General features: G+C 45.2%; 2 protein-coding genes across 2 annotated transcripts; both read left to right on the top strand.

Annotated features, from left to right (window-relative positions):
• The first annotated feature begins 535 nt into the window (after positions 1–535).
• On the top strand, positions 536–2670 carry LOC130535308 (diablo IAP-binding mitochondrial protein-like). Its single transcript, XM_057050301.1, has 6 exons — positions 536–692; positions 1043–1175; positions 1254–1376; positions 1505–1615; positions 1716–1812; positions 2168–2670. The coding sequence occupies exons 1-6, from the start codon at positions 649–651 to the stop codon at positions 2365–2367; spliced, it is 708 nt and encodes a 235-aa protein (XP_056906281.1). The 5' UTR covers positions 536–648; the 3' UTR covers positions 2368–2670.
• A 2633-nt stretch (positions 2671–5303) lies between these two features.
• On the top strand, positions 5304–27057 carry nectin3a (nectin cell adhesion molecule 3a). Its single transcript, XM_057049827.1, has 6 exons — positions 5304–5536; positions 16933–17280; positions 19875–20174; positions 21125–21242; positions 21797–21948; positions 23652–27057. The coding sequence occupies exons 1-6, from the start codon at positions 5341–5343 to the stop codon at positions 24290–24292; spliced, it is 1755 nt and encodes a 584-aa protein (XP_056905807.1). The 5' UTR covers positions 5304–5340; the 3' UTR covers positions 24293–27057.
• The last annotated feature ends 582 nt before the right edge of the window (positions 27058–27639 follow it).

Genomic DNA, 27639 nt, shown 5'->3' with positions numbered 1-27639 from the left:
CTTTAAAAAGACGGTATGATTTAATCCAATTTTGTTTTTCAGGCTTTAACAGTTGTGGAATCTGTTCTGTCAACAGAGAGGCTCACTCACTCCATGTTTTAACCTATATGAGGGGCTGCATTTTATTGTATTTAATTGTTGATTTGTTTTTACTTGCTTTTATTTGTGTACAGCAATTTGACACACTCTATTGTGATCAATTGCTTCATAAATAATAAGTATATAATATTGCATATTATATACTTTTAATTTAAATTAAAATACATGAAACAAGAAATACATATCATGTAAGTGTAAACTGACACAAAATTATAAGTAATGATTCTAAATAGTTTTGTTAAAAATCATGGCAGACATTGGACACAAAAGCTATATTTTTGCGCAACCTAATATTTTAAATAATGCACTGTGTGTAAAACTTATTGAGAGGCATTTCAATTTCAAAAGCACGGGTAGATTTATTTTCTAGCTCCACTGCCTCTACAGATAATGATTCAAGAAAATAAATAGTTTAAAATGAATATTTTATTCATTTTCTTTTGGCATCATGGTGCAACAACTTCCCAGCTATTTTGTTTGTCGTGAAAGGGAACCTTTGTTTAGTTACGAACAATAAAAGTAGGGGAATAGGAAACAGGGCGGACCAAGATGGCTGCGTTGACAAGGCTAATAACCAACTTCCGTGTCGTTAGGTAGGCCTTTTTATGATTATTTTAAAAATATTAAAATGATTCGGAGTCTTAGTTTATGTCATGGATTGTATGCTGCCTGGTAATGCAATTTATGTTTCTGTATTAAAGTGCTGACAAGACACCATAACGTTTCCAGAATAAACACCACTATTATTCAGCTTTTAGTTCCCGAGTATTTTCTGCACGGGGAATATCAAAATCAAACAGTATTTATTATTCTGAATACGGATTTGGCTTTGGTGAATGGCATTTGATACTAGCTTTAAATGAAGACCTACAGCGCATTTCACGATTGTTGGAGCTTGACTGTCGTGCTGTGTGTAATGGAATGACTTTTTCTTCGTTCACAGGAGGGCAGCTTGCGTTTTGCTAAACTACAGAAACCATGCAATACAGAACCCTGGAAAATGGGCAAATATTTTATACACGAGTCTAGCTTCTTTTACAATTGGAGCTGGGTTTTGCGCAGTACCTTTCAAACAGGTGAGTGATGTTTCCTCGACAATTTCATGTTCATTTAGTATGTCCTTATCTTGTTTCTCTCATATGTATCTTTTGCAGGCTGACCAGCTCTCACACGACTCCCTTATCAAACGAGCAGCATCTCTGGTTACTGACAGTTCCACCACTCTTCTCTCGCAAGCCACTTTGGCTCTCATAGATGCTATCACAGACTATTCCAAAGTAAGTTTTTAACTAGTGGTATCAAATATATGGTTGACAAATTGACTCACGAGACAGAAAAGAATAAGTTGGGTGACAAATTTAATACCTAAAAATTAACAAATTGTTTTTCCTCTGTCTGCTTTTAGGCTGTTCATACCCTCATCGCTCTTCAAAAGCGGTACTTAGACTCTTTGGGAAAGTTATCGCCAGCAGAAGAGGATAGTATCTGGCAGGTGATCATTGGCCAGCGTGCAGAGGTTTGTTGCTGCAGTACAACAGCAGACATGGACAGAACGCTGACAGTCGTTGAGGATTTGAATTGATTTGGGCTTTTCTTGTTTCTCTTTGTCCTCACAGGTGAATGACAGACGCGATCAGTGGTTGCGTTTCGAATCCACCTGGGGGAGCGCGGTCAAGTTGTGTGAGACGGCAGCAGAAGCAGCGTACGCGTCAGGTGGGTGTGAGAAAGATTTTATGGCTGCGGGGCTGAACTGTTGTAAGGCGAAGGCATTTTCCCACAGTTCCTGTAGAGATAAATAAAAGTTTTCGGCTTTGAATCCCCTTCTCAGAGCTTTTAATGGTGTTTTGTGTGTTGCTGTTCTCATTCATTCGCTGTCAGTATTTCACTTTGGACGGTTTGTGGACCATTTGGCGTCACTCAATCGGCCTTTGTGTAAAACCAACAGGTGATGATGGACAGGAGTAGCTTCTTAATGAGCACATCTTTTTTGTGTGAACTTGAGAAAGCTTTAAGGCAATTTTAGTTCCAGATATATGACGGAGCATGTCTTTGTAACCTGTTTGTCCAGGAGCTGAGCATGCTTCCATCTCGGTGAGGACAAACATGCAGGTGGCCCAGGCACAAGTGGATGAAGCAAGGAAACTGTCGGCAGAGGCCGAAAGGAAGCTGGCCGAGGCCAAAGTAATGGAGGTTGAACGAATGTCGCAGCGCGTTACTTCAATGGAGAATGAAGAGGAAGTGCCTGACGCTTATCTGAGAGAAGACTGAAACAATTACCCCGACGCAGCAACACAAAATAAGCAAATGAGATATTCAGCATTTTCTTTGTGTTCTGAGGTTCCTAATTTCTGCTGCAGGACTTTGTGTTCCGATTCTATTCCTTATTGTTTTGTGTTTGGCCATCAACATAAAGGACTGTGTTTTCTTCTTGACGCTGTTGTGCTGTATCAGCTTTACACTTTAGTCGCTTAATTATCAGAATCAGGAAAAACTTAAATGTGCAAAAAGCTGTGGAAATCCTTCTCTTGAATTACTGTTTGTTTCGTACACAAATAAAAGTATTTCCTTTTGTTTTGGCTGTGCATTTCTGAGAACTTGTTGAAGATGTGGTGACTTGCCTCATTAGTTATATTTCTTTCACTCAACAACGTGGGCTTTAATGCACATTACCCATGTCGCAGATCACTTGTGTGGAGCTTTTAAGCCATTCCTCAAGGCCTCGCCATCATCACTTCATTTTCAGCGTCACCTCTCTCCACACTGTCACGGCACTGCAGATTAATGACTTGCTGTGGAAAACAAGTAAGCGTGCACTTCAGTGAAGTGACCACCAAAAGCACGGATGGAAAACGTGGATTTAAAGTGAGCTTGTTTGTACGGAGGGTCAGAGTGAAACCAGACAGGGTTTCTTTATTGTAGGTTTCTTTTTCTGGTCCTGATCTCAGTGATCTGGACTTTGAGCCATTAAAATATGATTATTTTAATTTGCTTAGAGGACTTTGTCTGCTATCATGTAAATTGGGTGTGCCGAAGTAATGATTATCATAAAACGTGTTTTACTGTTCATGAGAATTTAATGTTTCCAGCAACACTTCTGCTGCTTCTCCAGAAGGGGGCGATATTAACCCATTACAGTGCTTATTTGTTATTAGAACTCAGTTTGCATTTTTCATCACTTCTTTTAACGATCTTAATGACACGTTTTAATCAGCTTTTAATAAAAACCTTAGAATCTTTTTTGTTTTCAAAAAGTTTAGAAATATTTTTAAATTCTAAAAATATTGACTTCAGCTCATTATTATGTAAATAACAAGCAATATTAAGAAGTTAATGGTGCACTTACTTAATGGGCCTATTATGAAACTTATTCTAGTAGATGTGTTCTTCCACAATGACAGGTATGTTGACTTTAATGCTCATATGTGTCTTATATATCCTGAAGGTCAGTGTACATGGCTGAGGGTCATTACAAAGCAAGCTCATTATAGGGAGGACCTATGGAGCAGCCGGGGCCAGCGTTCAACGGCGGCACTGAGGTGACCTGCTCCTGCTCCGCGTGGGTCAAGCCTTGCCGGGCAGCTCAGAGGGGGGGTGGGATGTTTCTGAGGTGTGCAAAGACCGGCTCACCAATGTGACTAGTGAGGAATGTAATGCTTAACAAAGGCTGTTTTCACAGGCAAACCAAATGTCCCAGACAGCATGTGTGGATGTGCACCCACTGGTCACAGGAGATGGTGGGGGGGCTGCAGCACTGTCTGCACGGAGGAAAATAGTGCTTAGATTTGGAATTTCTGCAGCACGAAACCATAAAAAGTTAATTGTGAAGGTCAACAGCCATAAATAACCATAAAATATAAATTGCTACTGAGGGGTGGGTGGGTGTTAGTGCAGCGCCAGTCGGAAAGAGTGAAGTTGGGCTACAACCAGGTCGACGTGATACGTGTGGATGAGAGCAGGATGCAAGAGTCGCACCCTGGCTCTGCTACTGCGACACAAAGTCACCCTCACCCACGACATCGATCGGTCAAAAGGGCACCACTTTCGCCCGGGGATTTATCACTCTTTGGGGGGTGAAAATAAAGCATCAGAGGTTTTACAAGTGGTGTGGGGAGACATTATCGGTTATGCTCGAAGACGTCACTGCAGAGCCGAACGGGTGGTCCAGCGAGAGGGAATCACCGTTTTTGCTTATCTCCAGAGAACAAATATGCTGAGGCGGCATGTTTGGAGCATGATAATGACACTGTACTGCACAGAGTGCTGGATTCCTGAGAGAGGAAAAGCTGTAATTATCAGAGAGAAGAGAACAATGCAACAGAGTGTCTCATTACCACTTTATCTCATGGCAGCGTGGAGCAGGCAGATTTACACGTTTCACAATCAGAAGTGAAGCCATTCAGTCACGTGTGACCAGTTCGTCCTTCAGAAGCTCATCTGGGTTTTATATTAACTTTAACATTCATTTCCTGCTCCCCCCCCCCCCACACACACACACACACACAGTTTTATGATGATTTTTTTCCCATCATTCGATGCCTACTGAAACACAAAACGGACAATATGATCAAGTATTTCTTGTTTGTTCAGCAAATACTCTTTGTGACAAATTAGGCATTTAGAGTGGGATGGTCATGTTTTATGACTCACAGTGCTGCTGCTGCCACAGCAAATCAAATCAACAGCCCTCTTCCGCTGTCTGCCTGACCAGCAGTGATTCTAAAATGTTACTGACCGCGTCTGACGTATCTACATGTCCGCACCTTGGTTATTTAGCTGTTGATTGCTCTGAGCCAACCCATCGCTTCAGATCCTTGGGTTGGGCCCTTCTAGTTGTTCCAAAGTTGGGGTTGAAGCCTAAAGGAGACTGGGTTTTGTGGTCGGGGCCCCCTCGACATTGGAACGACCTGCCCAAGGAGATGAGGCTGGCAAAGGAAAACTCCTAACCCCACCCCGAAAACTGATGTAACTAAAGCTATTTGTTATTTCTGTTGCTGCTATTGCAGCATTAAACCAGGTTGGAGCCACTAGCCTACTACAAAGATTCTGATATTCTTCATAAATGTATATATTTTCCAAACTAGACTTAGCATTACGTCTTATCGGAAGGCTGTTGCGTGTGTGACACGCATCAAGCTGACGTTATTAGGACCATGTGTGCGCGCGGCCCAGGGCGCGTGCGTGAAGGCCACGTTAGTTTCTGTTGTCCTGCGCGAGTGGTACAGCCCACGCGGCTCGGTCGCTATGGTGAGGAGCACCCCAGGAGCGCGAGGCAGACGGAGCAGAGAGGAGCGAGGAGGACGGAGCGCTCAGGCGCACACGCACGCACGCACACGCACACGTACGGGAACCATGGAAAAGAGAACACCGCTCGGGAGGATTTTTCCATCTAACGGGACGCGAGTGTTTACTTCGCTCCTCATCCTACACGGACTCAGCCGTGAGTGTATCCGGTTGTTTGTGTTGTTCTACTTGTGTACTTTCCCCCCGTTTTTGATTTTAGGCTCCCGGAGGAAGTTGTAGCGGAGCCGCTCGGTGTCTCCCTCTCTCCCCCCGACACCGAGCAGCACGCCGGGCTAGTTGTGCTGAATCGGGCCGTGTTCCGTTCAGTGCCAGCTAGCTTAAACAAAGCTAACGGCAATTTTGGACCGTGAACTTTAAACTGCTCCGGCAGAAAATCGGCCGCCGCGTTCATGACAGGCGCCTGACCGGAGACCTCCAGCTTACTTTTGTTGGCGTTAATAGCTGTAATTTGATAAGTTTTTAACCTCATAAGCAAACTGCTTATTACACGCGGGGGTAACGCCGTAGGATTTTCACGCTAAGTTGCCGAACGAGGTCGGAATAGGCAACCTTTGCACTCTTTCGGGCGTCATGACAATAAAAGTCTTTTACGCGCACATTTTGCGAGCTGTGTCACAGCCCAACTTGGCTGAACGTTCCCCTCGGAACCAGCGGCTGATCTCTCCCTCCCTCCCTCTCCTGCTCGGATGACACGGACCATCGAAGTGGTGCAGGGATTTGTGATGTGCAAAAATAGAAAGCAACGAGTGTCACTTAAGGTGAAGAAAGGGCAACTCGGCATGGGGAAAAGGCTTGGATTGAAACGTGGGGGTGTGCGATCGTGATGCAAGGGTACGGAAAAGGGAGTGAGTCGAGGGAGGTGGAGGGGAAACGGAGACATTTTTGAAGGGAGGCACTGCTGCAGTCACCGAGTCTCTGGAAGTATTGACCTGCATTTGGGCTGCGTGCCAACCAGAGCAAACTCGGGTTCCTCTCCCGTCCACGGCGGTGCAGCTGGAGAGAAAATCTTTGCTGTGTCCCATTCCAGAGCCATGATCTCAACGCATGCAGAGACAAACTACAGCAGATACTCAACAAATGCTGCATGGGGATAAATTGCTTTCTCACCTCAGGCGAAATGCTTGAAAAGGCCCGTAAATAATCCCCCTGCGTATCTGTTTTCTTCTGAATTCGACCAAGACCTTTGGCGTGCACTTTTTATCGAGTCACTTTTTTTTTTTTACTTGTCTATCTGCACATCCATCCCAATGAAGAATGTCTGGCAAATCTCCCGGGTTCCGTAGTTGCTACTCGCTGATGGTTGCTTCCTTGTGCAACTTCTCCATTGGTACCTGTTATTTGAATCACGCACATCCTGTAATCCTGTTTTTATATCAGTAAACCAAAACTGCTTCTTTAATCACCCCAAATCACCCTTTTTTAAAACAAAAGAATGCCTTAATTAGGCTGATCAAACTTCCCAAGTGCTACTTTTTTTGTGGCGTGTGCAGGTTCACCGTCTCAACAGTAACCTCGGCCGATAAGTCAGCCGGCACAGGGCAAACAAAGGCTCGGCATTGATATCAAACTTTAAAGAGAAGTATGTGCAGGGGTTTAAGCCTTAAAACATATGGTTGGAGACCATGTGGTCCAGACCAACTGTTGTGATTTTAGAGCGCAAGTGTGTTGGTGCGATTTCACCCCAGTGTATCATTTTCAGATTCCCTGCAGTGTAGCCGGGCTTGGAAGTTGGGGATTCATGGAAGGCGTGGTTCCACGCCACATGGCCCGTAACTGTAGACCGAGTTTTGAGGTTTCTGGACTCGGGGCCGCATGATTCATAATATAAATAAATAGTGTTGTAATAAGCCAACGAAATTACAGAGTTAAAGCAGAAATTGGTTCGGATTTGATCATCGCAGGGGCCGACGTGCTCCGCCGGTCATTAACCGATGGAAAGATAGAGCCCAGAACAGGACTGTTGGCAAAACAGATGCTGGTCTGGAAACACGTGTCGGCAGGGTCAACTTTTTAAGCACCTTCTGTTTGTGGAAGGTGATATTTTAATTTTTGTCCATCCTTTTTTCCTGATCGAGAGTTGGACTAAGGACTTTTCTCTCCCGTCGTCCACAGCGTCTCCTATGATCCTCCCCATCTGATCTTGCAGGACCAGGATCTTTCCAGGACTTAAAAACGAATCAGCTTAAATAAGTGCAGTGTTTTCTTAAGAGGAACAGATGCACCGGCCGCTTTATTGTGGGGTGCGTGGGGTGTGGGGAGTCAGCTGTGGTCACCAGCTTCTGTTGACTCCACCCATTGCTTCCTCTTCCCCAGCAGATGTGACTGTCAGAGGCTTTGTGTGCACTCCCTGGTGTTCCATTAGTAAATTCAGCGCCCTAACCCCCCTGTTTTAGCTTATCCCCCCTGTTTTAGCTTATCCCCCAACTTAATTACTCTCAGCTCACGGTGCTGGCTACTGCCTGCTCTAACCTGTTCACGTTTCAATTATACTCACCAAATATACTGTGTATTCCACTTAATAACAGAGGCTTCAGCATAAACTACCGGAGGATTTTCAGGAAAACGCTTCATCTTTCTTTAGCTCATGATAATTGTCCAACTGATATTTTCTTGCACAGTAAGTTTTATGCCTAAACATGAGCGGCTAACAGCTAAAAAGATTCTAATCATCACTATGGTGAGCTATGAAGTGTTGTAAGCCAGTCGGAGCCGCGCCACTTCTGAGGCCGCCACGATGCCATGGCGTAACGCTGATAAGTGTTTACGTTGGACCACACAAGCTAGCTGTATGAGGTTAAATTATATATGCAAAGCTGCAAGTGCAACCAATTTATGTCTGGATAAAATCCCCAAAGTATTAGATCTATGCCAGACTATGGTTTGTCAGCGTTCCCTGACAGTCTCAGCCCGATGACGTGCACGGCTGACCCACAGATGTGAGCGCTGAAGTTTTCCTTCTTCAGCTGTCACTTTAATCGCGACCGCCGCGATACGGTCGCAACCTTCTTATTATAAGATAAAGTGCACGTCTGTCATTTCTATCAGCTAACCATCTGAACAGCTAACCATCGCTCGGCCATTTATCTGTCATGGTCGGACCTGGGAATTTTTCCCCCCAAACGTTTGGAACAAAACGTCATTCAGGCAAGAGTGGGATGAGAAATATTTACCAGTCGGGGTGCCATGACATCACTAATGACAGTATTCTAGTCGTTAGTTGAATGTGGTGATGAGAGAAAACGAATTAATGGCTGACATGAGGAAACTCTCGGTAGTTCTAGTTTTCCTTAGGTTTTTGAGTCCTTTTCCTGGTTTTAAAGCTCTCTAAAATGTATATTTTACTTACTCACGTTTGATTAACGGTCATAAACTACAGCTTGAATATTTCTCAGCCTCAGATCGGCTAAGTTTTGCTTGTGTTGGCACAAACTGGTATAATTTAGCCGTTAATTGTTGTCAGAAATGTCATTAACGTCCACATGAGCTCCTTCCCACAATCATACGTGTATGAACGAATGCGACCAATATCAGCAATACGCCCTACTCCCTCCTTTGTTAATACTGGGCAAAAAAAAAGGATATACTATTTGGAAAACATCGCAGGGCTCATTAAAACAAGTTTTCCTAGTGATTTTTATGATAAGAACGTTCTGTGTCCACTTCTTCCCAGGCAGTGGGACACTGGGAGCAATTTAGACCACAGTGCACGGATAAATGAACCTTTCACATGGGAAAGAAAAGGGGGCATTGATTAACATACATAGAAATATCTCGTGTCCGAGATGCTGTTTGTTCAACCAGCACTTGCCCGCTGAAGCTGGTGAGTAAGCTGGTCAGACAGGAATCGACCGCTTAAATCACCGCGTCAGAGGAAACAGACTTTTCCAGGTATTTCCATGCTCCATTTCCTCCTGTGTAAAAACAGAGAAAACCCTCTGAAACCATTCCTTGCCCAGAAAGTCAAGGTTTTCCCCAAAATATCCGTCCCAGTATCTGTCTGTGGCTGGGCTCACCTGAATACGCTGCGGTTTCACAACCCCTATTCAAGAGGAAGGGATGCAGAATGTGCACAGTCGGCACTTGGTTTCCCCAGGAGAGGAACATCGGGGTTATGGGAAACAGGTGTGGCTGCTTTTCACATCTCCATCTTATTTGTTTCACTCTCTCAGCTGTCAGGTAGACGCAGTGTTTGTATGTGAGACACACCCCTTACCACCCAGGTGGGAGATTATTAACACCCAGCAGCCAAACACAGGGAACTGGTCATTCCAGCAACCGAGTTACCCATTGATTTGTCCTATTTACCTTCACGTGGACGGGTGACATTCTGTTAGGGAACAGCAAATAAAGTTCTGGACGCGGTGTTTACTCCACATCTGCTGAAATCCTCTCCAGCCACCTCTTCACGCTGTGCTGCAACCGTTATTTTTTTTACGATTTCATGTAGTTATTAGTGAGCCGTGTCTTTTTTTACCCGCCCAACAGCTGTTTGATAAACTGACGTTGCTTATCCTGCAGTTTAGGTTGGGGGGTGTTGTGCAAGCGTTGCTGCTGATGCATGGGCCCGCGGCCCGATTTTTAAGCAAGTGAATGCAGGAATGTTGACAATTTTTTGGGGGGGGGAAAGCCTCTTTCCGTCATTAATTACCGCTCACTGCTGACACAGGATAGCGCAGCGTGATAGCTATTTAGTTTCCCTCCAGCTTGCGTTTCAAAAGGATCATAATTTTTAAAACGATCAGTCCAATTCTATTTGAAGATTAAAAAGTATTTTGGCCGATTACGTGTGGCCTGTTTTCCATTACAGCTCTGTAAGAAGATAACAGTGAAATGGATTTCTTCCTCGCCAACACAGAGCAGAGCAGGTTGGTTTTCTATAGTCAAGTGAGATTGATATTAAAATACAACCTAAGAACAAGTGAAAGAAGCCATTTGGGGAATTGAATGTTGAAGATGCAGCTGTAGGAAGGGAGCGTCTCGCAAAAGGGGGTTTTGTCTAAATTCCCTTTTGGTTGAAGTCTGCATTGTTTCAAAGTTGTTCGCCATGATGTCATAGACACACACTTTTCTGATCATACACATTTCATTAAGACCCTTGCTGGTGTTTTCCTTCCAATATCCTGTCACGTTCCGTCCTGAGGTTTGTCAAAAGTCACCTTTTTGAGCCTAATTAATATGTTTAAGCATGAAAATCTCCCAAGTTCCTACTCATCTAAGTGGGTGGCAAGTTTAATCATATCTGTTGCGGAAGCCGGTCGCTGTTGTGTGCCGGGAAAAGGCCGAAATGCCACACTGACCGAGAAACTTGCCGTTTTCATTGACCACAGCGCAGACAGGCCTCTTGGTGGGACGGCTTCACCTCCTCCCTTGTTGTGAAGTGGTGATTACTGACGTGTGCAGTGATGCTGATGACTCAGGAATGTTCAAAACAGCGTCCTGCATTGAGGTTTTCCTCTAATGTCGGCGTGTTTACAAACCCTGTTGTTGTATCACAATACATTTGTCCTATTTCAATTTTAAAAAAAAAGGAGCAATAGCCTTTCTTATGCCTATTTAGTTGCGTTTATACCAAACATTTTTTACAATTTAAATCTAAAACTAGTTGTCAGCTGTGTGAATCACATCAGAGCTCAATTCCCTTTAGGATCTATGTGCCATGTGGGGAAACTATGTTTCCATTATGCTATATTGAACTAATAAAAGTACCACAGCCCAGTCAAGGTCAGTACAGTCTGTCATTAGCACGGAGCCCTTTGACTCTTTACTGTGAAGCTCCGACGGCTCTGGAAACATTGTATAACTTAATTTGAACTTTGGTCGTCACTGGATTTACACGCTAGCATTGTTCCCCCTCCCATTAACGGGGGCCCGGTTGTGCGGCACGTGTCGATACGGTCTTTATATTTCAGGGTGCGACATCAAAGATTCATCTGGAGCGAGTCAAAGTTGATTATATGGCAGGAATGACTATATATAGAATAAATGATTCCAACCTGCAATTAGTCTATTTGTATCCCCGTTGCTGGTGTGGAATTATTTTTTATTAGGCGGAGATTTCATCAGTAATTAAATAGGGACAGACGTATGGCTGTGTGTGACTTCTGCCGTTCCCTCTGTGTTTACAAGTTGTGCTTTTTTGTTATTCATTTTCCGGATGAATAGGAAAACTACAGAGCGGCGCTCCTCTGGCTGTATACACATGCCGAAATACCTCGAACCCCCACCTCAAATAACAAATCCCACAGAAGGCAGGATGCTGTAGGAGTGTTTGTGCTGCTTTGTTACACATTGGCCGACATTGTCCTTCACTGGAGTTGACTTGCGTGAAAGGCTGCGACCTATTCCAGCGCGTCAGCTATTGATGTTGCTTAATTTAAGGACGGATCTGTAATCTAGCTCGTCCTGGACGAGAAGGACACGCATCCCGTGAGAGAATGAGGGATAGGTTTTGAAGAGGACAGTGACATGAGAAAGAGGCCGGCTTGCCCTCTTTTTAAAGCCATGTCAGCCCGTGTTTATCTTCAACATGAATTAGCCTGCTGAAAAAGCCTCACGCCCTCACAGGGTACAATACAAGGAAGGAAGGGGTAGCAGGGCACTGGTGTGGCGGCTAATGATTCCTTCACACTGCACATGTATTTCTTACGATAAAGACACGCCGGCAAACGGGCAATTCAGCACGTCTGTAGCTGATTGAGACTGAGTTATAGGCCCCACTAAAATAAATAACGGCCCAGGGAGCGATGTGGGGGCAACCGGGGCATTGTCTGGTCACCAACAATAACGGCACCAAACAAATGGCTCCACTCTGCTCATTGACTTCTTTGTCTCTCAGTCGCCGTCTCACTGTTGGCCTGTATTTCTGTAGGACTGAATTGTTTGGCAGGAGGATGAATTACTGCTTTCATTAAGCAACTATGAAACACTGCCCTTCAACCCTCGCTCCCCCCCCCCCCCGTCCGCACTTGAACATTTCTAAAGGATAGAAGAGGCAGAGGACTTTTACGGCAGATATATTAGGGCAGCTTTATTCTTTAATTATCTTACAGCGTTCATTTTTGGATGGGATTTCTTCTAAGGGAGTCAGATTTTGAAGCTAATTTCTGCTAGCACCTTAATGGAAATACAGATGTTGCACTGCTATATATGAAGAAGGGTCTTTTTCTGGGTGTCACGGTTACTGCTGTGGGAAGAATGTGGCTCTCAGCTGCTCCTTTCACACTGCTCACTGGGGAGGCTTCAAGCCGTCGCACTTTTCGGTCGTCATCTGGGCCGAAACGGCGCAGAATCCACGGTGTTGGATGGGTAAACTGGCGCTGTGGAAGGAAGTGATGTGACGAGGCTGTAGCGTTTGTAAATGTGACCCACAACTGATTAAAGCAGCAAGCTGCAGTTAGCAGTTAAGTCAAAGAACAACAGCAACTGGAAATATTTACAAACCGTAGAGACAACATGTGTTTTGGGAATCCCTCGAGGTCGCAAGCGGCGGATGAGGTCACCGTCCTCGTTGCCGAGACAGTAAAGGCCGAGATAATCTGTTGTGTACAAAGCTTGTGGTACGTGTAACATGTCAATACAGTCTGTGGAGCTGTTTCTTGTTAAACACCAACATGCAAGCTGGAATCACGAAATGTGGTGGAATCCAGATACTTTGGTCTTATTACGCATCAATAAAACTAAATGATGACGCTTCGTTGTCACATGCTACCACAACTGCAGTGTCAAAGGGGCTAGCTTAGCATCGCATCTTTAAGAGCTGAATTATTGAAGACTGCTTAAGTCAAGACAAATGTCTCCATGGAGAGAGTTTAAAATGTATTATTTTTTTGGCTTTTCATCATGTACGTGTTTCCCAGGAAAATGCGGATACCCAGAATCCTGCAGACTGGGAAGTATACATTGATGGATTGTTCCACTCCTACATCATGCTCGGAATACAAATCATTGCTCTATACGAGTGATCTTATGCCACTCACTCTGTTCTCTCACTGTTCACATTATAGTTTCAGCCTTTGCTCATTTTTCTTGCTTGTTCATCCTAACTTCACTGTATTTTTTTTATTTGAGAACGGAGGACTCAGAGTTTCCTCTTGCCTTAGTCCTTAACCACACTCCCTCCAGCACAGATCTAATGTCTGCATTCTTCCCGTGTGAGGTCTTTAGATCAGCCCCTCTTGAGTGTTGTTTGACATGATGATCTACGCATGGAGTTTGTCTACGTGAAATTGCATATTGTATATTATGTTGCTGCCTGTAAAAGTTGCTGGCTATCAGTCCCCCTCGGCTCATAGGCACCACGCACACCGCAAACTTTAGGATTTTTCTCCAGGATGCAGCCTCTTTTCTGTAGGTCGGAGCTGAGGCAACGCTAGATCTGAGTAGGTGGAGATTTTGGCTCCTCGAGTGGCTTGTTTGGAATGTTTGAACCCGGTTACCAAGCAAAGAGGAAGGTTTTGATTTGCTGTTGGCGTCTCCCGAGCAGCTTGTCGCAATTAGGAATGTCAGGAGGAAGAGAAACAAATATGAAGCATTTCATCAAAGGACAAACATATCCTTCCAATGAGTTCATTCTTTCCTCAGGTCTCTCGGGGAAAAGGAGAACAAAAAGTCAGTTTCTCCGCTCTTGGCCGGATTAGGCGTGCAGGCCAGGCTTCTTACTCTTCGATGATGAATTGATAAAGTGCATTGCGTGCATCACACAGCGTAATAACGACAGCTTTCCTGTGTGCATCAGCAACAAAACCCTTCCCTAAGACGCTGCTTACATTTGATTTTGATAGCATTTAGTGGCGCTTTAGCCCTTGAGCCCTGGCTGCGTACCTCCGCTACCACTGCCAGGTTTCCTCAGTCTCCTCCTGGCTGAAGGTATCCCATGCAGAGGCCATCTGTCTGTCCTCTCATAAGGGTGGAGTCGCCTTTTAGCACCCCCCCCCACCCTTCTTCGTTTCAGTAAAACAAACTACACAACAGAGATGGAGTCAAATGTCTCCGAATTCTTTGACTGGCGTGGAAGCTGATGCGCCCGGATAGACATATTGCGGTAGGTAGCAGTGGGGGCGTCGTGTCAGGTAGCTGCAGTATGCGCAGCATGCTGGGCTGAAGCCTGGTCGGAGACACGTGTCTGCCTGCATCGGTACGATGTCACAAATGTCAAGCATGTTGGCTCGCTACAACCAGAGCTGCAGGAGGCTTTTTACCAGCCTGCTGCGCGTGTTCCTGCAACTGTTCCGCTAATGTTTTTTACTCATCGCAGAGCTTTTGGCTTCTGTTGTGGCAGTGTAGCGCTGCTATGGTTTGTCTTACTGAGTCATAAAATGGAAACAAACAGCTGTCAGGGCAGCTCAGATGACCAGTAAGGACTCCGAAGCTGCACGGGTCTGACCTTCTGACCCTTCAGGTTGTGATTTAAAGGTCGAAATACGAAGAGACGTCAAAACAAACACGAGTTTGCGCAAATAATCCAGGCCTAGTGAAACACTTCAGGTTGCCAGATTAGCAGGTCTAATTTAAAATGCTGAACTTGTGTGATATTTATTTACACAGTTAAGCAGAAAACTCTTGTCCAGAAACAAGGGAAAAACAGGAGGAGGAGCACCCGGTTGTTGTAGTACAGCACAACGCAGCACGTTGAGGATACAGCAGCCATTCAAGCAAAATGGTCAAGTTTTACACACATGGTCACACTAGTATTTCTTATTTTAGATTAGGGAATCTCTCTCTTTCCCTCTTTCTCTCTCTCTCTTTCTTTCACTCGCTCTCTCTCTTTCTGTATGTAATCACTAAAATTACAGGGAGCATAATGGAGCACAGGGAGCCTCAGTCTCCTCGGGGTTTTTTTTCTTCACAAACCAAGATAGCATTGCTGTGGGTTACCACCGACATTCGTGCCAAACACTGAAAATACCAGCGAGTGGATCATTTTTACAAGCTCTGCTCCATCCACGTCCGAGACTAAGTGGAAATTTATGACCCCCAAATTTAGCATACTCCAACTGCGATCACAGTAAACTGAGATTTCTGAATGAAATCACCTTTTTGCTTCACAGTTAGGAAGCCAGCAGACTTCTCTTTTTTTTTTGAGAATATTCTTCTGACTTTTACCTATGATTAATTTCCGTATACTCACAAAACTGGAACTCGGATGTTGTTTTCCCATTCAAGGTTATAACCTGTAATTTTGGGATTTATTTACGTCCAGCGTTCCAAGATATTGCTTTCATTCCCACCAAATATTCTCTTTCCCCAACCCAGTAGCACATCTATCACTGGTGACACGCACGTTATTATCCTTGCATGTTGCTCATCAGAGACAAAAAAAAAGATCCCACTCTTTTCAGTGTTGTTCTTCCATCTGTTATTGTGTTTAAATTGTCAACATGTTTTACTATCACACAACAGCGATGTGTTTTTTGCAGATCCCATTTTCACAAGAATTGTTTGCAGACACACAATGAGATAGTTGCACGCTAACGCTAAGGCTAGTTGGCCTGTCGGAAATGTGTAAAGAAGACTTCAGAAAAACATTTTAGAACCATTTTTAGCATTTCTTTAGTCATCCAAAGGCATAAAATTCAAAACATTACACAACCATCCCGCCACAAGCTGGTCTTAAGGGAAGATGGCTGATTAAATGGACCTTGGTGCCAAACGATGGAGCCTAATAAAGATGAAAATCCACAGAAGAAACAAATCTTTTATAGCCATAACTTCAGAAGCCACTCTGCAGCTGCTCCACTACCGTCTAAATAAATTGTAGTTTGCAGTCGTGCGCTGCAGGGACACAAAAAAAATCACTTTCTCGCGCAACGACCTTGATTTTGATTGCAACAAAAATTGGAAAGGTGAGGAGTTTGCCAGATAAGAAACACCATCCCAGTTGTGAAGTATGGGATGGCAAGCGTGGGAGCGTGAGGATCTTTTCCCCCCAAAATGCTCAGCAGTAATAAGCCGATGGTGACGCCCTGGGAACGCGATGAAAGAAATGAAACCTGGAGTAACTCGCGCTTCCTCCTTGTGTTACGTCTGACATTCTAAAAATACAGCAGCGGTCCAGATTGACCCACGATGGCGGACGCTTGCTGGGACGCACGTTGATATGCCAGGAATTGTAAAACAGAAAATACTGTAATCGTATTTGGCTAAAGGGCTCGCAACTGTAACTTTAACTACACACACATGAGTCCGGAATGGAAAAAAAAAAACAGGAAGAAAAGAAAGGGGTGGCCTTTAAGGCAAATTAAGAGCTTCATAAAAAGTGGCCGTAAAACCATCACCTTATGTTTCATCTTTTTCCAGACAATGTTTCTCTGTTAAAAGGTGCTGATGATTAGTGAGAGCAGACTGGAGTGTCCTGTGGTGAAAGTGTGGTGCTGATTAAAGAGGCAACCTCAGGAAAAACTCACTGGTGGTAATGAGACCAGTAATGTTGATGAGTGAGGCGCATAAACGCGAGATTCAGTTAACTGCAGTTATTAAAAAGCTAGTCAGGCTGATGTTTCTCTAAAACCTGTTTCTCTCATGTCCTCTCCGCAGTTGTGCGCTGCAACCAGGTGACCGTTCAGGACAGAGTCAACGCGGTACTGGGGAAGAACATCACTCTGAGCTGCATCATAGAAGTGGGCTCCAACCTCAGCCTGACCCAGACCTCCTGGGAGCGGCGTCTTCCCTCCGGCACCATCACCTTGGCCGTTTTCAATCCCGAGTTCGGGACCTCCATCTCTCCGGAGTACAAGAGGCGCGTGTCGTTCATGTCCCCCTCCGTGCGAGATGCCACCATTACTATTTCTGGAGCCAGCTTCGCGGATATCGGATCCTACATCTGCAAAGTTACAACATTTCCACTGGGAAACACCCAAGCAACGACCTTCGTTGACGTGCTAGGTAAAGCAGAGCGATGATACTTTCTCAATCTGCCGGGTGCTTCTCCAACCTGCCACATTCCAGAGACACGACATCGCTGCTTGTCTGTAAATGAAGCAGACATGACTGCTGAGCATTTTACTTGGAGCAGTGAACTCCCAGAAGGTACATAGCATTATTATTGTGTGGAGAGGGGCTAATCCCAGTAGCCGCCTGCAGCTGTAAAGAAGCTACAGTGGTTTTGGTTCCACTCATCTCACGTGACATGTGGAAAACTGCGACATCAAATTTAAATTAATAGAGTCCAGACATCTGTCAACGGTGGTTACAGGAGTTGCAGACACTCTCGAAATGCAGAGGGCAGAAAAACACGCACCAAAAATTGACCCAGCAAGTTAATTGCTGGGTGTGACACAGAGACTCTCGTGCCTACTTAGTCACATTTAGGCACGCTGCATGAAAATATGTATTGAAGACACCCCTGATCTTGGTATAATCGTCAGGACCTCATAAAGCAGCTCAGCAATCCCTCTTTCTTAAAGATCATGTGTTTCGGGGTATTTGATTGTGACTCCTTCATTCACTCGCTGTGTGTACATGGCAGCATTAAATCAGGAGTCGTGTTCTTCAGCTGTGGCGTGCTTGCATTATACACGGGGTTTATATACATATTCTTGACCGTATGGACACACATTCCCCCTTCCCTTCCCTCCCCTCTGTGGTCAGCTTGTGTTTCAGAGTTCTAAATAAGTGGTTGGATTGCACGCTGAGAGTAGCTGAGGGTCAGAGATTGCACTATAGTCTTTAGTTTCCCGCTTCCGTTGAATTAAACGGACGCCTGCGACAAATTCAGCTCCTATTTGATGAAATGTGACGAAGAGGTTTGTAAAAGAGGTGTTGTAGATGGTGGCTCTGTTTAAAAGTTTAAAAGTTCAGCTCTTTCTGCTGCCGTTGTCTCGTGTTTGCTACTCACCGTTCTATACTTATCCTCAGACAGTCGACATGCAATATTTGTTTTGCACCAGCACTTTCTTTTTTCTGCAGCTTCTCAGAAAAAGGGTCAAGAAAGGAAATGTCCAACCAGACCTCTGCAGTGAGCAACAGGAAAGAACAGAGGTGGAACCAAAAGCACCCTTTGTTTTAAGTGCTGACAAGTGAATAGAAAAAAAATTAATGGATGGAATTTGGAGCTTTTAAAACGACAAAACATAGATTGCGGCGCTGCTGCAGATAATTCTTCATGAGTTTGATCCCACAGCCACAAACTGGACTCTAATAAGATTATTTGGATTTGTTCAGGCGTGTCACTAGTACTGCAGCCAGCGCTGATTCATTTAAGTCAAAAATCTGATTTTCTGCGGCGCTTCCTCCAGTCCCTTTAGATTAGACAAGATTTTTAAAGAATTGTCTTTGACATAAATCTGTTCTGCATGTAAATTCCCATAGCTATAGCCTACTGAAATTCTCTTCTTTTACTGTTTGATAATGGGGCCAAGATCCGTTTACCAGCATTTAAATCTCTGTTTTTATCTAATATTACGTAAAACAATTGATGTTTCAGCTCTGGTATGAATGAAACCAGCGTCTGTCCACGTTAGGTGAGCATATGTGTTTTAGTGTGCATCTCAGTGGGAAAAGGGGTCGATCTGGCTTCTTCTATGCTGAAGGTAAATCATTAGTCTTTCCGCTAAAACGTTTCCACTCCTCTAAATCCTTCCCCTCCCTTCCAGGCTCGAAATTAACATGTCTCTCTGATTTAGTTATTCCGAGGCTTCGGCCAGCTCCGCTCCCGACACAGAGGATCTTTTCTCTTTAGAGAACATAAAGAAAAGAGTGATAAACGGGAGGTGTGCCGGGTACAGGAGAGGCTTGCTTTTATTTTTAGATAGAGGAGGGGTGCCGGGAGTTATGTGGATTTGTAGCAGACCTCTTGCTCTTGTGGGGAGCAGTGGGTGGCATATGTCTTAAAGGTGATGGCCTTGTCTTCTGGATTAGTATGACGTCTGCCCCCACGTGCTGCCCTTAAAACTGTCACCGTGTTGGTAAGTGGAACAGCTGCTGGCGTTGTCTCGGGAGTTGGTCCTTTACTGGATAAGGACAGACAAGAAAAGCAATAAAAGAAATTTTCTGGCCACGCTCTTTAGAGTTTTGATATTTTGACTGCCCGCACCACTTATTCTGACATGGTGCAATTCTTAGATTTAGCTGCTTGTGGATTTACACCCACGCCTGGTGAGAAATAGCTGTCAGTAATCTCCGAATCTAAAGCAGTAAGCAGTTTTCCCTGAAACGCTCAGCATACCGCATGGATGTGGCCAAATCCCAATTCTCGGAGCCAAAAAACCCATATGTTTGACACATAACAGCTGCATTCCAACTGTAATATCGCAACTTAACAGTGCGGTTTATTAATTTTTAATGCAGATACAGGTGGAACGGAAGAAGTCAATCTGCGCTCTCTGCCAAGGCTACTTCCTGTAGTCCGTGCAGTTGATGAGCATTATTTATTCATATGCACGCGCAAGAGATCAATATTCATATTCTAATCTTTTTTCCATGTTGTCATTACCCCTCCTCCCCCCTCCCTTCTCATTTTTGGGATGTGTTTGACACAGAGGAGCCAAAAGTCTACGTGTCCGCGGGCCCCACGGCCCTCCTGGACGGCGGGGACGAGACGCTGGTGGCCGCGTGCATAGCGGAGCGAGGTCGTCCTGCCGCCGAGGTCTTCTGGGAGACGGAGCTGCACGGGAGGAGCGATTCACAAACCCAGGACGAGCCCAACGGCACCAGCACCACACACGTGCGCTATATGTGGCGGCCGCAGAGTTCCGCACAGGGGAAGACGTTGACCTGTGTGGTGCGTCACCCGGCCCTGCCAACGGAGTTCCGCATTCCTTATATACTGAATGTCCAGTGTGAGTAACAACCTAATTGTCCATGTAGCAATCAGTCTGTACATCTGCTCCCTTCAGTCAAAACCTGGTGGTCAGGAGACATCTGTTTTTCAGTCTTTCAAACACACTCGCGGTCAGAAGCCGCCACTCACAGCTAAACGCAAGACCGTCAAATTATATTGCGTAAATGTAAAAGGTCTATTGATTTTTCTTTTTTTTGTCATCTTAATGTTAATTTCATTGATGCGTACTTCCTGACAGAGCAGTACTTGATGTGTGCGTGGGCAGAGGCTAATGAAGGTATCTTATGAAATATTGATCAGGCCTTTAACAACACAAGTAGCGGGAGGCTGCTGGGGGCATTGGCCGGAGATGCAGAAGAATCAAGGTTAATACGAGGAAGAAGGGAGGCTTTCGTGTTCAATAAATCATGTCAAATGTGGAAGTGGGGGGATTTTAAGTGCATAAGACGCACAATTCTGTCATTGCGCTGCTGGAAAAAAGCTCAGTAGGTTTCACGTGTGCTGTAATGAGTTCCTCATTTGTCCTCCAGAGAAATCAAAATGAGAAATTGGATATCTAAGTCTGTGTTTGTCATGTTTTATTGCATTCACATGTGCCGGGCTACATATCAGCATCCTCTTGCTTTCTTTTTTCATTTGTCATCGTGAGACAGATAGCGGAGGTTATTAGCTGCGCTGCATCTTCCGTCTGAGCGCGTTTTTTCCCTTCTTACACGCCGTCATTTGTTTGTTGTCTGGTCTGGTTGGAGCAGATGCTCCCGCACATGTTTTTGTTGTTGTCATCGTTGGCCGCCGTGCTCATAGTGCACACTTTGTTCCCTCGTTCATCATCAAGCTGTTGGGATCGTGATTCAGTACCGAGCCGAAATGAAAAGAAAAAACATTTTGTCACGGTGAAAATAAATAATCAAAAGTGTATTTTTGTTGTTAATACATTATGCGTTGCAGTCGCACCAGTGGTGTCGATACAGGGAATCGACAAAAGCTGGCATGTGGGTCAGAAGAATGTGAAGTTCATCTGCAGCGCCAGATCCAATCCACCGGCTCGCCTCTTCACGTGGATCAGGTCAGTGTCCCCAAACCAGCCCAAAGCAGCACTCACAGATAGGATAGAGAGTCTGAAGGACCCACGTTTCTAGAGGGATTTGGGGATTTAGAGCGGTTTGAAATGAAACATTTGTCGTCGATGAGGGGGTTTGTTGCCGCTCGGTCACACTTTAGCGCGCAGCATCATAAACATTTCTTATAAATAACCACCTAGTGCTCTTTTGTCTGCGACAAGGGTCAAAATCTCCACGTGGATGTGATGGATCGGTCCGATAGCTCTCAAGCATGAGGATTCAGCAAAAGCAAAGTGTCAGCGCTGAAATTACCTCTGGAGTAACATTTGAGCTGAGACACTGGAGCTGTCAAACGGCTCGTTTCACCCATCGGGATTCATCGCTATAAATAAAAGATTCCGACTGGTTCATCCATCAAAAAAATATCAGCCTATTGGCAACTTTGTCTCGCTTTGGAAAGACGTCGTTTCCTGCTTGAGCTGACAGTAACATCGGGAGAGACTCACAATTATCCTTTTTCGCTGATGTGTTCACGCAAATGTTTGTAATTATTGCACAGGCTGGATGGAGTGATGCCAGAGGGTGTTGAGATTTCCAACTACAGCTTCGCCTTCGCGCGCCCGCTGGATCGCAACGACTCAGGTGTATACCGCTGTGAGGTGTTGAACGACCTCGGCCTCCGCAGTCTAGATGTAACCCTCTGGGTTCAAGGTACGCTCCTACTCTTTCACCCGGATCCTTAACTGATCTGAGATTATGTTTAAACTGAAGCTTTGGTTAACCTCTCAACACGGCCAGATCTCATTTCCAGCGGCACTAATCTTCCTCGGATCCACTACACACATTCCTCACCACAGAGTAGCACAAAGTCCAGATTAAGAGTATCGCTACCAAACGGGGTTTGGTCGGGGTTTCGGAAACATTAGATTTCACAGATACGGAAGTGGGTGTTGGTTCGGCAAAGTTTGCTCCCATGTAACCCTTTGCTTTGTTTTCTTTATGATCAGATTTCACAGCAGGATATCAGGAGCTGTGTTCACAGATTTACAGCATGCATGCATGCACGCACGCGCGCGCGCGTGTGTGTGTGGTGTGTGTGTGTGTGTGTGTGTGTGTGTGTGTGTGTGTACATGTGTACTCTCTCCTGTATTGTCTTGTTTAAGCTACTCTGATTTAATTGCGATCAAGTTATTTAGCCTAACTCAACACTCAACATTAAAGCTAATAAGCTAAAAGGGGCTTTCTTTGGATTATTTAAAGGGGTTTCCAGTATTTGGCTCTGTTGATTGACCGAATTGAAGTCGTGGGATACGAAGGAACTCTGCTGGGGTTTCATCTGTATTCTTCTGTTTAATTCGAGCATTGTACAGTCGGGGTGTGGATCCTGAGAACGTAGCATTTTTTTTATTAGTTTGATGATTCCTTTTAATCTCTGTCCAGACAAAGCAATTGCTGCTTTTGGGCATGCAGTGCAATAACAGGCATTCTCCTTTTCTTAGTTCACACTATTGTGAGGAAAGCACTGGAGGCGCCCCAAACAAAATGATGTCAGGCTCCATTTGTGTTGGGTCCTGGTGTGGGTGTCCGGCTCCAGAGCACAGCTGACATCTTGTCCACTTGCACTTAGCAATTATCTTGTTCCTCTTGTCAAATGTTAAGACTCGGCCACGCAGGCTCTCACTTCCCTCGTCTGCGGAGGCGCTCGGCTCGAGCTCAGACGCGCTCCTCCCTCTCTGTGGCTGCTTGGCGGAGCTGTCTCGCTGCTCTGTGAAGCCTTGTGTTTTCTTTGGCTGCTCATCACTCAGATGATCGGATACGTGGATGCAGATGCTCGCGGGGAGGAATAGGTGACTGACAAAAGAGACCATTGCAGTTGCCAGTCGGCTGAGTTTGATCTGTTGCCAGTACCCTCTTCGGCTCTGTGGTTTATAATCGCAGGTGATTCCGGTCTAATGTTCATCCGATTCATCTCAAAAACCTGGAGACGCAGGGCAACTGGCTACCACCATTAATCCCAGAGCCCCCAGCGGTCAAGATTGCGACACTTGTCCAGCGTGCGAGCTTGACGCAGATGTTTTCTGGCTGCCGGCCGAAGCAAGAACTTCACATCCATCACCCGCTGTTTGATCTTGTCACATGACTTCCCCACAGCAGGGTTTAGGAAGAACGGGGGAGTACCAATCACGCTCAGTCGGACGCTGCGGATCGCTCCCTTTAATGCCACGCAAACACAAAACAACATGAAAAGCGTAACCTCTTCCTGCCCCTCTTCTTCATAATCCCTTTTGTTATTTGAGACGGTGTGTTGACAGAGGAACGTTCCACCGCGGTTCACTGTTCCAAATGAATCTAATTACGCTGCGAATGTCCGCTTCCTGTGTGTTTAATCTTTTTATCACATGTTCTGTCTGCAGATCCCCCCCCAACCACACCGGCCCCCAGCACCACCAGATCTCATCTCCCTGGAATCGTCACCGATGCGAACCAGCATCGCGCTCTGTTCACCTCCCCGACGCTGGCCTCCCTGTCCGACGGCAGCCTGGGTACTATTATTGGGGGGGCTGTAGGCGGCCTTTTATTCCTCATCCTCCTGCTGATCCTCGGCGGGGTGTGTTACATGCGGCAGCGTCGGACCTTCAGAGGCGACTACTACACCAAACAGTACCTGGGACCCTCAGACATGCAGAAGGAGTCTCAGATAGACGTGCTGCAGCCGCACGAGCTGCAGGAGGTCTACGGAGACAAGACGAGCAAGGGCAGCCAGGACCTGAAACCAAAACTAGGGGGAGACATCATTTACCCCGACTACACACCTGAACGCAAGGTCAGAGATGACTGGGCCGACAGGGGGGACACACATATAGGCCTCAAAGAGGGAAACTACTACCCAGATCACTACCACGCCCAAAACATGCACCCCTGCGGGCCCCCTGTGCACAGCCCCAGCAACGGCTCCCCCTATCTGCCGGAGGACTGCTACGACAATGGTACAGACAGCGACTACGTGTCCCACATGGATGGGTCCGTGATCTCACGCAGAGAGTGGTATGTTTGAGGAAAGGAGCGACGAGAAAAAGAAAAACAAAACGGACACGCGGCAAATAATAAAGTGAACGGTGAAACGGTAAAGGTCACCTCCATTCTGATGAAGGACGGTGCGCATTGTTGAACATTTCTGCTCTGCCTTGATTGCAACCTCTCAACCTTAAGGACCTGGATTTTAATCGCAGTGTTTCGAGGAGCTACAAATAAGCTGGGACGCTTATCAGGGCTCCTATTAAACTACATTCATGGAACACATATCCGGTGTTCAGACCCTTTAAGTATTTATACCCCTGACTGAGCTGTTCCTGTTCAACCTCACCCTTTCGGTGGCATTTTTAAAAGAAACGGTCTAATGATTGCTCAATGTTTACAAACACCTGTAAAGATATTAATGGCTGTAATCAGTATTTAAAGCAAATTATACTGCATGTCTTTTCAAGGAAAAACGTCTCATCGTCTTAAAGGGAAAGTTTTCAGTCATACTCTGAAAAGGGAGAATCATTCAGAGGGACAAGAAACAACGATGAAACCCAGAGCTCTTCAGACTTTAAAGTATTTCTCTCACCTTTTCCGAAATAAATTAAAGGATGGGCAGTACATTACATTATTCTACTTTAACTTTTAGGTTACGCCATCTATTTCCTATCTACCCCCAGGGTTGTAGTCCTGGTCCTTTTTGGGGCATTTTTGATTGGCTGCATCCAGCACACTCACCAGTCTGTGTGGCAGGTTGAGGACTGACAAGCTCTGCGGCTACCAAGAGAAACAAGTTCTAACCGCAGACACCGTTTTGATTTAAAACTTTACGGTTCAAACTGCAGCCAAATGTGCCGTTGCTGCAGCTGAAATGTGTTAATGTAGTCACTTTCCTATGGCGGGAGCGCGCCGCTCTGTTATTAGCGCACATCAAAGCAGGGCGAAGCCTCGGCCTGCGTCAGTCTGCCATGATAACAGGCTGCATCGCTGCCTCTTTTTTTTTTTTTCCCTTCTCTGATTTCTGTCTGCACGGCAAACACCGATCAGTTATTATAGTTTTTATTTTAAACAGGGGATCAAAGAGATTGGGCGTTATAAATACCAGATGTGACAATCGCAGCTGTCACCCTCCGACATTAAGCCGCTCCGTTTCCCTGCTCGACTCCACTCCCTGGATTTAAGACCGTAAATACACAGAATACTTGTTGATGAAGAGATCATGTGGTTTAGAAAACGGGGCACTAATAAAGCAATCCTTCACTTTTAATGGGTGCGTGTGAACTATGAGGGGGGCCAACAGCTCAGAGGACTTGCTGACATCACTACTAACGTCTCAGCTCCTCGGCTCCTCCTCTGATGGTACACAGCAACTCTGGGAAATAGAAATCCAATCCACGAACAGGGAAAAAAGAGAAGACGTTGATTCAAAACCCATCCAGAGCGTGTAACGGCTCCCCGCGGGATGTATATTTTTCCTCCCGACCAAAAAAACCCCCGCTACATCAAGTTGGAGACAAAAGAACGACATCATCAGTGATCTCATCTCTCTCACTCTTTGGGTCGACCTTTCCCCTCCTCACTTAGTGCTCCTTTTCCTCGTTTCCTCAGGAATGATGCACGAATCAAAGCCGCCCCTCAAGAGCCTCCCGGGAAAGGAAAATATACTTTTTTTGGAAAAATTCCTGTTTTCTCAGTCAGGGTGTTTGATATACATACTAGAGTCAGACGAGGGTTGGTCTTATTCCAAGGCCTGTTTCTTTCTTATAGGGCTTTTTTTTTTTTGGCTTTACTTTCCTGTTCCAAGACTCTGGTTAGAGGAAGTCTGGGAATAAGTGATGCATGAACTGGGCTGCCACACTTCTGTGAGCTTTTCAATTAAAACAATGGGTTTTCTTTCTCCTTGCACTCTGCGAACAAACTGGCCAAAGGCGATTGATAGCACATTTGTATAACACACACACACACACACACACACATCCTTTTTTTTGCTGTCCTCTTCTTTATTTGAAAATCCTTCCATGACAACAGCGTCTCCAAATATTATGTGTACATTTCTTTCCTGCATAGACTGTTGATGAAATGAATGTTGCCACTTCGATCAACCGCATGAGATTAGGTTTATTATTTCTCATTGTTGTTGTTTATATGTACATAATGCCTCCGGTTAAGGATTAGCTGTTTGATCTGTCTGTTCATGTACAGTTTTTTTTTTTCTTCTTCTCCGACTCACCTGCTGAACAGTTGGTGCCTTATGGGCTGGACAATGCACAGAAAAATGACAATTATTGAAAGCGTTAATATAAAGGATGACGGGGAGGAGGACCGAGCGGTCTATCGTTGTCTTGTTGATATTTAAGATTCGCTGTCGTCACAAGTTCAGAGAAGACAAAAGGTTTGACCGGCGCGCCTTATACTCTTTGGAAAAGACACGTGTAACAAGTTGGTTACTTAGAAAACTGTAATTTTCACTGGGAATTTAGGAAAGCCAGATTCAAAGAAAATATTATGGTCCTGTAAATATGCTGGCTCTTATTTTGATTATGTTTATTGCTGTTTGTTTTTGTTTTTTTTATGTATGATGTTCGTCATTTTCAGAGTATTTAGTTTAATTCCTGGAGTGTTTCGAGGATCTCTTGCTGTTTTCGCTGCATTTTATATTTGTTACGGAGCGTTTCCGAACCTGTTATCTGGTATTTTTTTATGTCTTTGGGTGATTGACGTCTCACCAGAATCAGAGATGTAAGTGCGATTGATTGTATTTTGTTCCTTTAATTGCAATAAAAGACCGTCATCATTGCACTGAAACGTGTGCTGGCATTTGTGTGTTGGATGTTGTCGGGTCCTGTGTGTGTCCTCTCCCTACATGATCCAGCCATCCCTCTACAGAAGTGACCCCAGTGTTTCCTGATACATCACCAGTCAACCAGGCAGCAAGTTCTATCTGTGCTAGTAAATATTTGCGAACCAGCTTTATTAGCTGCCTGATAATACGGTGCTTTTGAGTCCTGCTGCTTCTGGAAGGCGACTGGACGGTTTAACATGGACGGGTAACGTGAGTCGCCGCAGCGTCTGTAAACATCGCGACGGCTTGGCGATGACATCGTTTTTTTGTGGGTTAGGCTAAATTGTCCCGGCCATCAGTCTCTGTCACCTTCGTCCTCTTCCGCTCTCCACACCTGTGATTGGAACTAACTGAACCATCTCACGGAACGCTCCATTCTGCCCAACTCAGCACCTGCTCCATCACAGCTCCGGGTTTTCTGTCACACCTGCGGACGAACGCTGACCACCCACAGGTCCGTCAGGCCCTCGGTGATGATTTCCCTCTTAAATTATCATGTTGAAATTATTCCTTGAAAACACTTACAAAGGAATTTCCAC

This window comes from Takifugu flavidus, chromosome 12 (assembly GCF_003711565.1).
Source record: "Takifugu flavidus isolate HTHZ2018 chromosome 12, ASM371156v2, whole genome shotgun sequence".
NCBI lineage: Eukaryota > Metazoa > Chordata > Actinopteri > Tetraodontiformes > Tetraodontidae > Takifugu > Takifugu flavidus.
Note: the sequence above shows the minus strand (reverse complement) of the source record. Positions and strands in the feature narration are given on the sequence as shown.